This window comes from Rhinolophus hipposideros, assembly GCF_964194185.1.
Source record: "Rhinolophus hipposideros genome assembly, chromosome: 23".
Classification (NCBI taxonomy): domain Eukaryota; kingdom Metazoa; phylum Chordata; class Mammalia; order Chiroptera; family Rhinolophidae; genus Rhinolophus; species Rhinolophus hipposideros.
In genome coordinates this window covers 6,767,845-6,786,429 of record NC_138069.1, presented here as the reverse complement: position 1 = coordinate 6,786,429, position 18,585 = coordinate 6,767,845, and the positions used below count along the sequence as shown (strand labels likewise).

General features: G+C 42.4%; 1 protein-coding gene across 2 annotated transcripts in view; it reads left to right on the top strand.

The window, feature by feature from the left end:
* The first annotated feature begins 1,686 nt into the window (after positions 1–1,686).
* Positions 1,687–18,585, top strand: part of FAF2 (Fas associated factor family member 2) — a 54,144-nt gene continuing 37,245 nt past the window's right edge. Inside the window, exon 1 of one of the 2 annotated variants that reach the window (XM_081034878.1) lies at positions 1,687–1,824. In XM_081034878.1, coding sequence (XP_080891004.1) covers positions 1,762–1,824 — 63 coding nt within the window. In that variant the 5' untranslated portion in view covers positions 1,687–1,761. Of the gene's footprint in view, positions 1,825–2,430; positions 2,594–18,585 lie in introns of those variants that run through there. The other variant, XM_081034879.1, reaches the window with a different exon arrangement.

Genomic DNA, 18,585 nt, shown 5'->3' with positions numbered 1-18,585 from the left:
TTTGTCTGGGTTGAGCATTATTGGAGATGTTGACCAGTACGTCGCCTCGGATGTTTTGAATTGATGTAATGAATTATTTAAAGTCACAGCTATTTACATCCAATTTTACCTTAAAGCTGTAAGAAAAATTCCAAGACATGGAGGTTTGTGCAGACCTGGTAAGACCCGATATAGGCCTGAAAGGAAGTAACCAAAACCTAATGTACTTTTCACAGGACTTCGCTTTCAAAGCTCTTTGTCCTGTCTCACCTGGTCAATCCTGTGAAGTGGGCAGGGGTGGGATTCTGCAGATAGTGAGGACACTGGGGCCTTGCTAGTGATACGGGCCAACGAATGCCCCCCACCCCCGCCCCCTTCCACTGAAACACTTGTTTTCTTTCCTATAGAAATGTTAAGTTTCCTTTCCCCCAGGTTTTTAGCTCCTACCCCTGCTTTAGATAATTACCCTCAAACTTGTGATTCATACTTGTTGATTGTAATCCATTCTCTGTTGCTCGGGTCCGCTCCTATTTCTTTGGAGGGTACTATCTCTTCTAATAAACTATTCTTCCACCATTGTATTTCTGTATCTCGTTCGTGCCATTCTTTGTTCGAGTCGCCAAGTACCTGGACACGGCGCCCAGAAAAGCCAACTCTCCCCTAACACTAGGAGCGTGTGGCAAAGCACGCGTCGGATCCCGACCCCTCGGTCTCCCAAGGTCTCCGGGCAGCGGCAGGAGAAAAGAAGTGGAAACGCAAAAGGGAGATCTAAAGAGAGGGGGCAGGTTGGCAGGGACAAGGAACGCGCAGAGGAGAGCAGACCCGGAGGTGTGGGGTGGGGTGAGGGCCGTGCAAACGGTGTGGGTCCCCGGCCTTCAAGACGGATGCGCTGCGGCCGCAGGGCCGGGCTGCTGGGGATTCCCATTCCGCCAACGGCAGAACGGAGCCCAGCGAGGAGGCCGTGTGCCCAAGGTGCTCATCACTTTGCAGGGTGGGCGCAAGCCCTGGAACCCACACCTCCTGATCCCGGTCACAGGGGACACAGGCCCGTGGGCGAGAGACGCGAGGCCTGAGCAGCAGGAGCAGAGTCGCACGGGGGTGGACGGAAAGCTCTGCCCAAGGCTGGTGGTGCAATTAAACATCAAAGACCAGGGTGGCCACGTCCAAATAACCCTGGCAATCAACTTCCATGCAGCGATTTTCGGGCGGTCACAGCCTTCAACCGCTTGGGACTTGAAGGCGGCGTCGGAAACGCGCAGCCAGTATTCGGGGACTTTCGGCACCTCCCGAGAGGGGGTTAGGAGCTGTTGGAAACGTCAGGGCAGGAGTCAAACATCAAACGATATTTCGGAAGGGCCCCAATTTCCCTAGAAACATTCAAGAATATCGGAGATCCCCCGAAAACGTTTAAGAGGCAGCCGAAATCGGCCGATTCGGGAATCTCCGGAGCTTCTCGAGAAGCATTCGGGGCTTCTCGGCACTTTGCGATCTCTGCAGGACCTTAGGGCCCTCGCGGATCCGTCTTTGTCCAGGTCGCGAGGGCGACTGGAATCGACAGGCCCTCGGCAATTTCCGGAAGTGTTCGAGCTAGGGCTGAGAGTGGCGCCCTCTGGCGGTAAGACTCTCACCACCACCACCACCACCACCACCCCCGCTGGCTGGGCCAGGACGCGCAGATGCAGTTGCGCGCCAGCTGCTGTTCCGACCGGATGTGGTTGCTGCTGAGATCAGTTCCGGCGAGTGACGGTGCGGACGGGTCAGAAGCGTAGAGGCGGCGGCAAAATGGCGGCGCCTGAGGAGCGGGACCTAACCCAGGAGCAGACAGAGAAGCTGCTGCAGTTTCAGGTAGCAGCGAGTCCTCGGTGCAGCCAGTGCCACCGCGGGCTGGGGAGTGGGTCCCCAGAGGAGCCCAGAACCCTCCTGAGACTGGGTCCGAGCTTCTTCTGAGACCAGCAGGCGGCCCCCTCCCCCCCAGACGCCCACAGCCCTGCTGCCCCTGGCCCCCGAGCCTGTGCCGGTCGTCGGCCTTCAGCCTTGGCTGCGGCCATACCCGCCTTTCCCCTCTCCCGTCAGCGAGCCAGCTTCCCTGATGTCCCCTGGCGGCGCGCGTCCTCCGCCATCCTTCCCAGGTCGGACACTCTGCCCAACGACTCTGAGTCTACCTCAGGTGCTTAATCCCCACCGCGGAGTTGGCCTCGTTTCGGGGCCATGGAAAACCTGTTACCGGCATCCCACGCCGTCTCCACAAACGTTTACTGAGGGCTTCCTAGGTGCCAGGTTTTGTGCTGGGCGCTCCGGTGGGGGAAGGGCAGGCCTGGCGCGCGCCCGAAAGGTGTGGGAGGACAGCAGGTGAGGCGACCAGTGCTACGTTAGCGGTGTCATCAGTGGCTTCCGACAGGGCTTACTACCCGGGGCTTTCTCCTGAAGTCACGTGCTTGACTGTGCTTGAGGGGGATGGTAACTTGCAGAAATCTGCCTCGGCGGGTGTGGAGTGAAGAACGTGGGGCCCGCAGCGCTTTTCTCTGAGCGGGAGAATCTGGGTGGAGGCGACCGCCGGCGTGGGTTAACCTTGGCTCTCTGTTACCCTGATACCAGTTTCCTTATTATTTCTAAAGTATGTGTCTTAGCAGTGTTTACTCCCTAAGGGTGTTCCTGGAGATTTAATGAGTTTATGGATGTCTGAAGGGCTTCGTAAACTGTAAAATGATCCCAAACAGTATTGCTGCTTATTAATCATTGTTTACCTTAGGAAAGAATTAAAGTTAGTGGTACATTGTTTTCCTGATATAAAAATGTGCTAAATATTTATTAGTTTCAGCAATTATTTACCAACAACCTTAGTGCTCAGGCACGGCTCGTCAGTCGGTGGTGGTGTCAGATTTTAAGCTGGGTCCATCTTTCTAGAACCTTTCCTGAGCTCCTGACTTGTGTGCTATGCAACCTATATAATAAGTATCAGTGTTCAACTGAGAGTGGAATGCAAACGCTGTGATACTGGGTTTTTTTTGTTTTGTTTTTTAACAAGTTCTCACTTTTCTGTAATTTCCTTGATTCTACCATAATTGATTTTGAAGTGTTTTTTTCCTCTTAAATTGCATAGTGATATCTGAAACTAATAGAATATTGTGTGTTAATTATACGTCAAAAAAAGTGAGCAGTGGGTTGGAAGTGTACCTATAAGTGGAAAAATACTATTGGAAGTAGATGACATTTGATTGGAGTTTTGAGTCGAGAAATGGATGACACGGTAAATTAGAATCAGAATGAATAAACAGCTTCCACTTCCTGGTAGACCACTAATTTCAGAGTTTTGTTTAACTTTGGCAGATCGTTTTACCCACTACAACACTTCAGGGATAAGAGCCCTGTTGTTAAACGTAACGTGGTGCTGAGTTGTAAGTCATGATGTACTTAGGTAGTGTGGTACTGGGAGAACATGATTATGTGGTAGCATTTCTAAGGTAAAGTGCATAGGAACCTCTGGTTTAGTCTTCATCGGACATCTGTATCAGTAAGAGAGGCGAGTAGCACGTTAAAGTTGAATTGAGATTGCTTTATGAAATTGGATTTAATAAGGCAAATGTATTTTACATTTATGTGTTCTTTAAGCAGTTGCTGGATCAGGTTCATCATCCAAATTGCCATTAAACAGTCTTTGAAATTTACTAGGTGTCAAATACCTATGCCAGGTATTTGATGTACATTAACTCTTTTAAACCTCTTAAAATAACACCATAAGGTGTTAACCCTGTCGATTTATTGATGAAGAAACAGGCTCTGAGAGGTCAGGTAGCTTGCACAAGGAGTAAGTGGCCGAGATGTAGAAATCCATATCCATAACCATCTGTTTGGTCTACAACCTAATGGAGAAGCCACATGCGTACATGAATGAGTACCGTGCAGTGTGTTAGTGCTCCTAGTGTGGTATGGTGTAAACAAAGCGCTGTGGGAATTTAGGGAAGGATAGGAGTACTGGTGGGGGTGAGGGGGAAAGAAGGATGGCTTAGTAGTTAATCAGTATCTACTATGCCTTTGTGCTTTTCATCCTCGCAGTGGCCTTGCAAAGTGCCATCGGTGGTATGCCTGCTCCTAGGTAAGGAAACAGATGTATTGAAATATTTGTTTACGATCACTAAGCTATTAAGTAGTGGAGATGGAATTAGAGTTAGAAATCTAGTGGTTCTGGCTCTGGACTTCAAGGCTGGGCTCTTTGCACTCACTGTACTTGGCCACTTTGAAGGAGGAACAGAATTTCAACAGGTGAAGGACACGAGGAGAGGGTTCATAGCTGAGGAAACAGCTCAAGCAAGGTGTGGAGATGGAGTGTGGAATGTGTTTGTTGTGATGGGTTTCTAGAAGTGGAAGTGGAAAATAGACTGGAAAGGTAAATTACAGCCAGGACCTCCAAAGCCTTTGAAAGGTTTAAATTTTAACCTGTAGACATGGGAGCCATCACAGGTTTTTTTCAACTAGGGAGTGACGTAACACTAGGTTTCAGGTTTGCTTCACTAAAGGTGTGGAGCATGCGCTTGGAATCTCCACAGGGGTTGGGACAGAACAGAGTGACACTGCTAGGAGCTGGTTCTCAACATGTTGCTTCATTTGATATATTGAAATTAGCAAAAGTAAAATGTTTTAGAAATCTCAGGTTTCCTCTCTTTCACATTTTTGTGACATGTGGTTTGATTGCAACTCCCTAGGATATGTTTATCGTGCTTCTCAGTCCATTTGATGTCTTCCAAGATTTTTGTAGTTATCCTTTTCTCCTATTTATTTTGGAGCCAGTTGAGTATGAATAACTAATGCAGACATTTGTTTCAAGCTGTTTCAAGTGGGAAATAATAGGTTTTAAGAAGAACTAATACAGGTTTGGGGAAGGTTACTTTTATTGACATCCATTTCCCCAGATTTCCAGATACAGGAGATTTCCCCTAGTGTCTTGGTTTGCTGCCTTTAAGGTGCTGTTTGACCCCCTGGAGAAGGATGACATGGACAGAGAGAGAAGGGTCTAAAGAAGCTGTGCATGGCCAGTGGAGGAAGAAACAGTATCTTTCTGCTTGTATAGGAGTAAGAAATTTCTTTCCTCTTCAGTGAATATTAGGGTCTGACCCTTGTTCTCTTAAATTATAGAAAATTAAGTCTGTATTCTGGGCTGTAGAATCAAACTCATTTTGAAAATTTTCTCTTTTGGCTTAATCTGACTCTTTACTATCTAAAGGAAAAAATATACAATGCTTTTTGTTCATGTATTCTAAAAAAAGTCATAGCGTGATCTGTTTGAATTTTTTGTCAGGGAGTTTGATGTAGAGAAAATATGAGCTTTGAAACTTGAGGCTAATCTAGTTTGACTTAGTTTCTGGTGAGTTCTGCAACCTTGGGCAAGTTCTCACTTTGAATCTTTTCTCATCTATAAAATGGGGGTATTATCTAATTCACAGCTTTTCATTTTTAACTTTAAAAAAATCTACCAAGTTAATACGTGCTTATTGCAAGTCAGCATAAATTCTATAAAAAGGTAATTAAATCTCATCTTTTCCCCTCATCCTCATTCCTGGTTTGTTGTATATCTTTGTATACTTTTCTCTTCTGCATATACAGATACACAGTGCTTCATATGTGAGCTCTCTTACCCTAACCACTTAATCTAACAGATGTCCTCCATTTTCTTTTTTCTTTTTCTTGTTGGATTCCCCCCCCTTCTTCCGCCTCCCCCCCCACACACTCTGTTTCAAGCCGTTTTTCTCAGTCTAGTTGTGTAGGACCCAGCTCCCTGGCCCATGCTGGTGTTATGAGCCTTGCGCTCCCCTGGCTGAGGCAAGCAAGTTGCTGGTGGGTGAGCCCGCGGCAGCCCAGCTCCAGGGAGAGCTGTTGTTCACAATCTTAGCTGTAGAGGGCGCTGCTCACTGGCCCACGGGGGAATCGAACCTTGGCATTGGGAGCACGGTGCTCCTACCACCTGAGCCACCGGGCAGGCCCCCTCCGTTTTCTAAGGTCTGCACTCTAATATGCCCAAGTATTTTTGCTTTCACCAGTTGAATAGTGCTCTTGACAAGAGTCAGTTGTGTTTGCTACCAAACCAATGGCAGTGTGTGCTGCTTGGATTTGTTATATGAATATATTACATAAACCAATAAAATGGCAATGCAAAAAGAGTTTTTGTTTATCTGAAAATGAAAGGCTATATAGGATGGCAAGTTGCTGAAAAATTGCTGTTCACTTAGGGCAGTCTTTGGGGGAAATCATATAAGGATTGTGCACGTACTGCTTGGTCAGGGTTTGAGGTTGCACTCTACTTCAAGAAATCAAATCAGTGTCTTAGGGATCCCATTTATGCTAGAAAGACTCCAAAGAACATCAGTGGACCCATTCCCCAAAGAAAAGGGTAGGTTTTCATCAAAAGTACTGCATAAATGTGTACGCTTTATGTTTAAATGAAGTATTTAATGTCTAGAATGTTTTTATTCCTCATTTTAACTGACTTTTTAATGAATTGGCTCGTTACGGGCCTCATTCTCATGGGGTAAGAGAGCGCTGCTCTTTGTCTTACGGAGATAGAAGCAGATATTTAGGAAAGTGAGCATAGCATAGTAAGTTGTCGTGAAGACTGGCTGTGGAGTAAGAATTTGAATCCTAATTTCTGCAGTTATAGTAAGTCTTTACTTAACATTGTCAATAGGTACTGCAACTTTAAGTGAAATGACATCCTATAACGAAACCGCTTTTGTCATAGGGTAATTGGTATAAGCAAGAGTTAAGTTCTTAGGGTACCTCATCACCTGTTCTAACGAGACGATGCTGAGGACCTGCTTTGCTACCTTGGTGACCTTGGGCAAGTTACTTAACCTTTCTGCCTTAGTTTCTTCATCTAAACACTAATAATGTTACTTACCCCATGGGGTTGTTTCAATAAATGTCAGTGTATCTCAAGCACTGGGAAATATTAACCACTTAAATGTTAAACATAATTATATGGTTTTAGTAGACAAGGTGGACAATCAGGTTGTTTTCATTTTTCAGTTTCTTACAAATAATGCTGCAGTGACTATCCTTGTACGTATCCAGCTATCCCATTCTCAGTCAACCCTTATTTTTTGGCACCTGCTGTGTGCTAGTTATAGTTCGCAGCACAGGGTACAGCAATATGTGAAACATAATTCTTAGCCTGTGGAGCTCACATTCCAGCGGGAGGAGACTGGCAAGAGTCAGAATAAGTGAAATATATACTATGTTTGACGGCGGTGAGTGCTGTGGAGAAAAATAAATAGGGGATTCTGAAGAGTGTTTAATTTTAAATAGGATCATCAAGGGAAGGCCTCACCGAGAAAGTGTCATTTGTGTGAAAATCTGAAGGAAGTGTAAAACAGGATTCCAGATTGAGGGAATAGGTGTGCCAGTGCCCTGAGGCATGGTGTTGAGGGACCTTTTTCAGGATGGCAAGGAGGCCAGTGTGGCTAGAACTGAGGGAGGGAGGAAGAAAGTAGTGAAGATAAAGTCAGCGAGTTGAAGGCAGGGCCAGTTCGTAGAAGGCCTTATAAGCTGTTATAAGGATTTTGGCTTTAACTCCAAAGTAAGATGGGTAGACTTGGAAGATATTTTTTTTTTTTTTTTTTTTTTTTAGGTTTTATTGGGGAAGGGGAACAGGACTTTATTGGGGAACAGTGTGTACTTCCAGGCCTTTTTTCCAAGTCAAGTTGTTTTCCTTTCAATCTTAGTTGTGGAGGGCGCAGCTCAGCTCCAGGTCCAGTTGCCGTTGCTAGTTGCAGGGGGCACAGCCCACCATCCCTTGCGGGAGATGGGTTGTGGTTGAGAGGACGCGTTCTAACCAACTGAGCCATCCAGGAGGCAGCTCAGCTCAAGGTGCCGTGTTCAATCTTAGTTGCAGGGGGCGCTGCCCACCATCCCTTGCGGGACTCGAGGAGTTGAACCGGCAACCTTGTGGTTGAGAGCCCACTGGCCACTGTGGGAATCAAACCGGCAGCCTTCGGAGTGAGAAGCACGGAGCTCTAACCGCCTGAGCCACCAGGCTGGCCCCGCCTTGGAAGATTTTGAGTAATGATAGGATTTATGATTTATTAGGGCCACTCTGGCTATTTTCTTAAGGTTAACCTGAAGGTCGATAAGGGAGGACAGGGAGACAGGTGACTTTTGCAGTGGTTCAGGATGCTTAGGTCAGGAGGAAGGAGCAAGTAGTCATGAGGAGTTGGATTCTGCATACACAGTGGTCCCGCCTTATCCGAGGGGCATACATTGCAAGACCCCCAGTGGATGCCTGAAACCCGGCTAGTGCTGAACCCTGTGTGCACTATGGTTTTTCCTACACGTACATACCTTTTCATTTAAAGAAAGCACTTCCAGGTTCTCTTTGGCATATCCGAACTGCCAGCATCACTACTGTTGTGCTTTGGGGCCATTATTAATTAAGGGTGACTTGGACACCAGCACTGGGACACCACAGAGACAGCTGCTAAATGACTAAGGTATACAGCGTGGATACGCTGGACAAAGGGATGGTTCATGTCCTGGGTGGGGTGAATGGGACAGTGCAAGATTTCTTCAAGCTGCTCAGAATGGCATGCGATTTAAAACTTATAAATTGTTTTGGAATTTTCCATGTAATACTTCCAGATGTAAAAACTGGGGAAAGCGCAACCCCTGATAAGGGGACCACTGTGTACATAAAGAAGAAAAGACCAGCGGGCTGAGCCCCGGGGCACTTCGGTCTTTATCATTCTAAGGATGTAAGGAAGACCTAGCAAAGGAGACTAAATGGCAAGGAAGGCAGGAGGAAATCCAGTGTGCTGTCCTAGAATTCAAGTGAAGGAACTGGAGGAATGAGAACAGGCCTTTGGATTTACATTGTGGGGTCATTGGTCACTGACTAGAAGTTTCGTTGGAATGTTGGGGAGGCGAAGGCTTAACTGGAGTGAGTTCAGGAGACAGTGGCATGAGAAGTTAGAGATTTCTGCAGGTTTTGCTCTAAAGAGGAAAGCGATTGAGCAGAAGCCAGAGTGGGGAAGAGAGATGGATATTTTTTTTTTTAATTTGGGAGAAATATCGGCATGTTTGTACGCTAACCAGGAACATGCATTAGAGAGAGAAAATTGGTGTGGAGGAAGGAGAACTGCCATTGCCATGTCCTTGAGTGACAGGCGGTAGGGTTAGGTGTACAAGACGGGAGGAGGGACCGGCCTTTGCCGGGGGCACAATTCAGTTTGTCCATAGGAAAAGAAGAGGTGAAGGTGTGCCACAGATGCAGGTAGTAGGCTGATGTGCTGGTTGGAGCGTTTGATTCTTTTTTTTCTGTGAAACAGGAAACAAAATCATGACCTAAGAATAAGGATGGAGCAGGTGTTAGATGTTTGAGGAGAACGGCATGGTTGGCTCGGAGAGAGGGAGTGAATTGACTAGACAACTGGTATAAAGGCCAGACAGTATTCCAGACCCACTTGGCGTTAGTGATAATCAGTTTATTTGAAGTGGGACCAGTCAGCCTCCCTTAGCTGTAAGGATACAGGTGCAGAGTAGGCAGAGGTTTGGAATTTTAAAAGATGCTGGTCCAGCCAAGGGAATGTGGTTATGCTAGAGAGGCAAAGGAGTTGAGGATGTGTGCAAGAGGGATGGTAATATTGGACTGTAGACGGGATGGTCAGTAGGATGGGAAATGAGGACATGAGAAGTGCTGAGGTACATGAAAAGGTAGAATCAGTGGATTGTAGGTCCCAGCAGGGTGGAAGAATGTAAAGACAGCAGCATTAGAAGGAGGAAGCTGAAGATGTGGAAGGAAGTGATAGGGGAATGTGTGTGTGTGGCGGGGGCTTGCAGTGATTGACAATGGTAAGGTCTAGGGTTTGAACCCAGAAGTGAATGATGGAGTGGTAGATAAGGAATTGAGAGACGAAAGTATTAGAGCAATTCTGCAAATAATAACACCAGGACACTAATAGAGTTCGAGAGAATGACAGGAAGCCAGGAGCTAAAATTTCAGAGTGAGAAGCAGTGATTTGCAGTGAGCAAATGACCCCAACAAGGAAGGGACAGTGAGTGGTATATACACTGATGAAATTTTGAACTTTGGAGGTGTTTTTGTTTTTGATGTCATGTAAGCGTTTATTGAGCATTTACTTTTTACAGAGTGTTCTAGATCTACTGTATCATTGATTCGTCCCAGGAAACAAATGATGTAGGTTCTGGTATTGGTGAGTAAACCAGGATCCGTAGATAGTTTACACAAGGATCATAGTGATGAGCTTAGATTGGAATCCAGAACTCTGGATTCTTTCCTACCACCTAGCACTGCCTCTCTCGCCCTAAGTGTTGATTTGGTTTCAACTACAGGTGAGTGGGGCCAATAGAAAGAGCTATGTGGCAGTTTTATGGAAGAGAACACAGCAAAGGAAGTCCAAAGTGTGATTCTTATCCTGGACATCATCGCTCGTAATTCTCTAACCTCCTCTTTGTGAAGGTGGACCTTTTAATTAAGGAGAAGGGAAGAAGAATCCTCCCCAGTGGGAAGGAACAAGGAGGACAGTTCCCTCACTACCATTACCCACAGATACGAGAAAGGAAATGGGAGAGAGACAGGGCTTCATGGGAAGAAGTACCTTCAGGGAAAAGCTGTTTCAGTTAGAACACGAAGGTGAAGGAGATGTTCAGGGAAGAAGTTAAGGATGCAGGAGATGTTGCTGATAATAGGGCTTTTATTTTGTAGAATGGAATCCTAAAATGTCATGTTACTGGGTCAAAAATCAATGTACTTTGTACATTTTAATAGCTACTGCTTGCTTTGCAGGGAGTTTTGGCAGCTCACACTCCCACCAAAAGGATATGAGAGAGGACCTGTTTCCCCACACCCTTTCCAGCACTGGGCAATATCATTTTCAATTTTTGTGGATCTGATTAATTTTTTAAAGTTCTCGTTTTAATTTGCATTTCTACTGGTAGTGATGATTGTAGTTTTTGGTTTTGTTTGGCCGTCAGTTGAGTTTGAAAAGCTAATGCAAACACTTGATTTAAGCTATTTCCAATAGGAAAGAATAGGGACATACGAGTGAGGGGTCGGCTCATTGGTCTCTATTTTTAAAGAGATAATGCACGCATCCCTTGGTGCATGGAAGGTTTGCTTTCTGGCCAAGTTGGTTGCAGAATAAAAATGTTGATTTTGAGATTCAATCCCATTGTTCCATAAACTCCTAATTATACATGAGGTTGAGCTTTTTTTGTGTATTTATGATTAGGTATTATGTAAATGGCCTATTCATTTTCTGTTGGATTGTTTGTAGATTCCCCGCCCCTGACTTTTGGAGTTTCAATTTTGTCTAAGAATGCCTTGCACTTAATGAAGTATACAAATGTTGTTTCTAGTTTCTTCAAAATATTTTATAGCTTTCTTTTTAAAATCAGATCCTTAATCCATGGGGAATTTTATTTTTTGTATGTAGAAGAACTTAACCTCACTTTTTTCTGGAAGAGACTGTAGGTTAGCTGAATAATACATCCCTCCCTCTCCTGGTTTAAGAAGCCTTTGATCATCTGTCTGCTGGTACCATTGCCGAATGAATAACAATAGCTTTATTCTAAGTTTTAATATCTGATAGGACAAGACTCTTCCCTTTTCTTTCTTTCTTTCTTTTTTTGAAGAATTATTGGTAATTCTCACAAGTTCTTTCATTTACATTTAAAAATTATTTTTGCTGTTGTGGAATTATTGGAATTGCATAAAATATATTAATTTGGGACTGGTTGGCATTCAGGAACGCGTACGTCTCCTTATTCAGATGTCACATGTCCTTTAAAACATTTTGTAACTTCATCTAGATTTTGTATGTTCCTTATTAAACTTATTCCTAGGTATTTTGTAATTTTGGTCACCCTTGTGAATGGGATATTTATTTCTAAATGGTTACTAATAGAAAGAAATGCTGTTGAATTTTGTACATTTATCTTGATTTTTTGCACCTTCTACCCATTATGTTTTCTGCTCATTGTTAATAGTTTTCTGGTTTGGACTCTTGGGCTCTTTTTAGTTTTAAAATTACAGTTTTATTGAAATTTAATTTACATACCATAAAACGACCCTTGTAAAGTACACAATTCAGTGGTTTTCAAAGCTGTGTGATCGTCATCAGTGTGTACCTGCAGAGCATTTTGGTCATTCAGAAAGAAACCGTGCCCATTGGCAGTCACTCCCCCTTCTTCTCTCCTTGTAACCCTGGCAACCACTGATCTTGATTCTCTCTCTGTGGATTTGCCTATCCTGGGCATTTCATGTAAATGGAATCATACACTGTGTGGCCTTTGGTGTCTGGCTTTTCTCACTGAACATAATGTTCTCCGGGTTCATCCCTGTTGTAGTCTGTGTCAGTACTTCGTATCTTTTTGTCGCCGAATAATATTCCATTGTGTGGCTAAAACCACATTTTGTTTATCCATTCATTAGTTGGTGGCTATTTGGATTGTTTCCATGTTTTGGCTATTATTCTTAATGCTGCTATGAATATTTGTATACAAAACTTGTGTGGACATGTTTTCGTTCCTCCTAGAAGTAGAATTGTTGGGTCACATGGTAACTAACTTTTTGAGAAATTGCCATGCAAAGTAGCCATGCCATTTTCCCCACCAGTACTGTCTGAGAGTTCCAATTTTTTTCACGTCCTCACTAACGTTTGTTAATCTTCCATGTTTGTAGCCATCCTTGTAATGTGAAGTGATATCTCGTTTTTTTGTTTTTTGATTCTTTTTTCCCCTTCCACCTCCCCCCAATCCCACTCCAGTTCAAGCCGTTGTTTCTCAGTCTAGTTGTGTAGGACCCAGCTCCCTGGCCCATGCTGGTTTTAGGAACCTTGCGCTCCCCCAGCTGAGTCAGTCAGTCGCCAGCTCACAGCAGCTCTCGCCTGCTGCTGGCCACTCAATGCTGGCGTCAGGCCACTCATGCTGGCCACCAGCAGCTCTTAGCAGCACACAGCAGCCCGCCGCAGCCCAGCTCCAGGGAGAGCTGTTGTTCATACTCTTAGCTGTAGAAGACGCAGCTCACTGGCCCCCGAGGGAATCGAATGGACCTCGGCATTAGGAACACAGCACTTCAACCACCTGAGCCACTGGGCACATATCTTGTTTTGATTTGCATATTCCTAGTGGCTTAAATGATGTTATACATCTTTTCATATGCTTATTGGCCATTTATCTTTGGAGAAGTAGCTATTCAAATCCTTTGCTCATTTTTAAATTGGGTTATTTGTCTTTTGTTGGGTTGTAAGAATTCTTTATATATTTTGTATACAAGTTCTTTATCAGATCTGTGGTTGGCAAAAATATCCCATTTTGTGGGTTGTCTTTTCACTTTCTTGATGGTACCTTTTGAAGTTTTTCATTTTGATGAAGTCTAATTTATTTGTTGTATCTTTTGTTTCTTATACTTTTGGTGTCACATCTAAAAAACCATAGCCTAATCCAAAGTGACAAGGATTTAACACCTATTTTAAGAGTTTTGCAGTTTTAGCTCTTTCATATAAGGTATGATCCATTTTTAGTTAATGGATGTCCAGCTTTATTCTTTTGCAACATTTGTTGAAAGGGTAAGTCTAAACGTTGCTGAAACCTGGTTGACCATAACGAAGGGTTTACTTCTGGACCTCATTTCTGTTTTTCTGTTTTAAGATTTTTGTAATATTAAAATATGGCTAACATATAATATTATGCTAGTTTCAGGTTATTCAACAGTACCCACCTAGCACTATACAGAGTTATTACTACATTATTGATTATATTCCCTATGCTGAAGAAGTGATCACCATAATAAGTCTAGCAACCATCTGACACTGTCCCACGCTATCACGATATTGATCTTTCCACCCTTTTTAAATTTTTCAATTAAAGTTGACATTCAGTATTATTTTATTAGTTTCAGGTGTATACCATAGTGCTTAGACATTTGTATAATTTAGGAAGTGATCCCCCTGACTAGTATCACGTGGCACTCTACAGTTATTACCATATCGTTGGTTACCTTCCCTATACTCTATATCCCCATGACTATGTTATAACTACCAATTGGACCTCATTTCTATTCCGTCAGTCTTGTATCTATCCTAATGCTGATACTACACTGTCTTGACTATTGTAGCTGTGTAATAAGTATGAAATCAACAAGTGTGAATCCTTGAACTTTGGTTTTTTTTCAAAATTGTTTTGACTATTCTGGGTCCCTTTCATTCCCAAATGAATTTTAGGGTCATCTTGCCAGTTTCTGCAAAACAGCAGCTGGGACTTTGATAGGGATTGCTGTTCACTCTGTTGATCAATATTGGGAGTATTGCCATCTTGACAACACTAGCCTTCCAGTCTGTGAACATGAGGAGCCTTTTCGTTTATTTAAGTCATGTTTAGTTTGTCTCAGTGTTTTATAGTTTTTTTCTGTACAAGCCTTATACTTTTTTGTTAAATTTATTCCTAAATATTTTACTTTTCTCAATGGTAATAAAAAGAGGTGTTTTCTTACTTATTTTCGGATTGTTCATTGCTAGCGTGTAGAAATAGAACTGATTTTTTCATTTCAGGACTTTTTTCCAAGTCAAGTTGTTGTCTTTTCAATCTTGGTTGTGGAGGGTGCCATTCAGCTTCAAGTTGTTGTCCTTTCAGTCTTAGTTGTGGAGGGCGCAGCTCTGCTCCAGGTCCAGTTCCCATTGCTAGTTGCAGGGGGCGCAGCCCACCATCCCTTGCGGAGTCGAACCAGCAACCTTGTGGTTGAAAGGACACGCTCCAACCAACTGAGCCATCAGGAGCTCAGTGGCAGCTCTGCTCAAGGTGCCGTGTTCAATCTTAGTTGCAGGGGGCAGAGCCCACCATCCCTTGCGGGACTCGAGGAATTGAACTGGCAACCCTGTGGTTGAGAGCCCACTGGCCCATGCGGGAATCGAACCGGCAGCCTTTGGAGTTAGGAGCACGGAGCTCTAACCGCCTGAGCCACCGGGCCGGCCCCTAGAACTGATTTTTATATATTGATCTTGTATTCTGCAACCTTGTTGAACTCATTCCATTTTTTTTTTTTTTGTAGATTTCTTAGGATTTCCTATACACAAGATCATGTCATCTATGAATACATATAGCTTTTCTTTTTAATCTGGCTGCCCTTTTTCTTGTTTAATTGCTCTAGTATGATGTTGAATAGAAGTTAGAAGAGCAAACATCCTTGCTTTTTCCTGATCTTTCCCAAAGCATAAATCTTTCACAATTATTACGTTAGCTGTGAGTGTTTCTTAGATGCTCATTTTCAGGGTCGAAAACCTCCCTTGTATTTCTAATTTAAGTTTTTATCATGAAAGGGAATCTTGGGTTCTTAAAAGGTTAAATGAGATAATACATGTAAAGTGCTTGATCCATACTAGGGCTCTATCAAACAAGGGGGCAGTCCTGGGGAATACTTAACTGTACACATGTCCTTTTACATTTCTCTTGATTTTTCTGGGAAATATTTAATAAAGGGTAGAATTGAGAATTTGCAAAAATGTTCTTTTTTTAAATTGAAATTTAGGAGATAAACACTTGTCAAGGAGCCTAAAATATACTTGAAGGGGTCTGAGTCCTTTGCAAAAAGAATATAGAAAAGATTTTACATATAGAAGACTTGTCTGATGTTATTCAAATGTACAGAATTAAACCTGTGGGTAGGGAATTAAAAGTATTGGCAATTTAATATTAATACATTATATTTCATTAGCTTTTTCTAGCCTTTTCTCATACAAAATGATGACATTCTAAGTCTTTCATTCCTTCTTCAGTGAAACCAAAAGTCGGTTCTTTGAAAAAAAATCAAAATTGACAAAGCCTTAGCTAGATGGGCAAAGAAAAAATAGAAGATGCAAATTACTGAAATCAGAAATGAGAATGGAGACATTACTGATTCTGCAGAAATAAAAATGATTAACAGAGGACTATGAATGGAGGTATGCCAACAAATTAGATAACCTAGAGAAGATGGACAAATTCCTAGGAACACAAAACCTACCAAGATTGAATCACAAAGAAATAGAACATTTTAATAGATCTATATCAAACTAGTAAGGAGGTTGAATCCGTAATCAAAAATTTCCCAACAAAGAAAAGCCTTGGACATGATAGCTTCACTGGTGAATTCTACCGGTCATTTAAAGAACTAATTCCAATCCTTCTCAAACTCTTCCAAAAAACTGAAGAGAGGGTGGCCAGTTGGCCCAGTTCATAGAGCGCAGTATTCGTAACACCAATGTTGCCGGTTCGATTCCCACTTGGGCCAGCGAGATGTGCCCTCCACAACTAGATTGAAAACGACTGGGAGCTGATGGGTCCTGGAAAAACACACTGTTGCCCAATAAAATTAAAATAATAATTTAAAAAAATCTGAAGAGAAGAGAACACTTCTTAATTCATTCTATGAGGCCAGAGTTAGATTTGCCCTGATACCAGAGTTAGATGAAGACAATACAAGAAAACTACAGACCAATATCACTTATGAACATTGACAGAGAAATTCTCAACAAAATATTAGCAAACTGAATTTAGCAACGTATTAAAGGGATTACAATGACCAAGTGGGATCTATTCTTGGAATGTAAGGATGGTTCAACATACAAAAATCTATCAGTGTAATATACCACATTAACAACGAAGGGGCAAAAAGCCACATGATTATCTTAATTGATGTACAAGTGTCTTTTTCTTGTCCACATGAAACTAAAGTTTTATGATAGCATTCTCATTTTTAATGTTTCCTTCGTGTTTCTTAATAGCTAACTTAAGCATTGTATATTTACGTGTTCCCCCGAAAAGGAGACTGGGTCTTATATTAATTTTTGCTCCAACAGACACATTAGGGCTTATGTTCAGGGGATGTCATCCTGAAAAATCATGCTAGGGCTTATTTTCCAGTTATGACTTATTTTCAGGGAAACACAGTAATCTTTACAACCCAATGGGTTAATCACTATTTTTATTTACATTTTACCAATAAAGAAATTGAATCTCACAAATATGCCTAAGGTTATTACCAAGATAGTGAGTGGCAGAGTTATAATGAAGGATTATAGAGGACTCTGGTGTCCTCTAACTTTCCAACAAAGCTCAACCACTTATTCAGTCTACTTTTTAATTGCTTGGATAAAGAATATTGTGGGTTTCTTTTGGAAATGTTCATCCATGTGTTGTTTTAACGTAGATTCAGATAGTTGCACATAAAACATCTACACTTGTGTGCTATCGTTGTGTCCAATCAATTAATCAAATATTTAAGAACCTATGTGGGTATGGTTATCTCTTGATTCATGGAACATTTGGTTTGATAGCCAGTGATGGTCTAAACCTGTGGTTCCCAAACCAATTCTATGGGAAAACTCTTTCTTGGCTATTAATAGTGTTCTTTTAAAAAAGACTTTCCTCTATGTGAGGCTTTGAAGTTAAATTTTCTTTTTAAAGGACCTCTCAAAACCTTTAAAAGATTTATTGTGAATTTCAAAAAAGGGGGTTTTGATATGCAGCACTTTAGAGTTTTAAATTTGACACCCAACTCTTTGTCCATAGAGCAAAACTATACCAACAAATTGTTGACCCTGGGCATAAAGAAGAACAGTTTTATATACGTCAATAAGCTGATGTTTAGCTACGAGAAGGTACTATGAAGAAAGAAGAGAATAGGAATATGAAGACTGGACAGTTCTGCCACCCCGTTGCTCTGTGACTCAGGAAAGCTTGTTCATTCTTCCGAGCCTCTTTCTTTTTGTGCAGAGTGAAGGCTTGAATTATTGTCCTCAACTTATCTTCACTTTTTAATGTGAAAATTAGAAACTCCAGATATTTTTTTCTCAAACAGAAATTTGAAATTTCCTGAATTGAAAATTTATTGGAAACGTCTTGTTTTCTAACATGAATTAATCAAATAATGCCAGGAATGTGGCATAGGAGGAGACAACTTGGTCTTTGGGGCAGTTATTCTACGTTTCAGTCTCAGCTTCACCACTTATTATTCTAGACAAGGATATTCTTAGACAAGGTACATAATGCCTTGAATCTTTGGCTTTTTCAGTGGTGAAAATGAGGGCGTTATTACTTACAGTGCCTATTACATAGTAATGGGCGCTTAGTAAATGGAAGCTGTTGTTATTTAATTTGGGAAATCAGTAATTAAATGTGAATAATAAACATCTGAGTGTAAGAGTTTTAGTTATAGATCAGAGCTTAGGTCTGATTACTTTGCTTCCTAAAGGGACTTCAAACTCCATTTCTTCTGCCACTACCAGAGAGGGCATGCTGCTTATTGCATAAAGCAAAGCTATCTGTGTGGTAGGAAGGAGAGAACAAAGATCCCTGGTGTTGCCAAGTTTTTCTCTGGGAATAACTGAAAACAAGTTAAAATACGCATCCTTATCAATCCAGAGCCAGCAAGCCAACTGGAACTTAGGGAGTTCTTAGACTTCAGCTGAGATTTCACACCAACCTCCTACAGTGTTTGTTAGTATAAACAGATGAGGTGTGGAAAGAGAAACACTTAGGAAAGCATTCTAATGATTTCACTTGGGTAGAGTGATTACTCTGGTTACCCAATCCCTATCCAAATAGTTGAACAAGACATCTGGTTAAAAC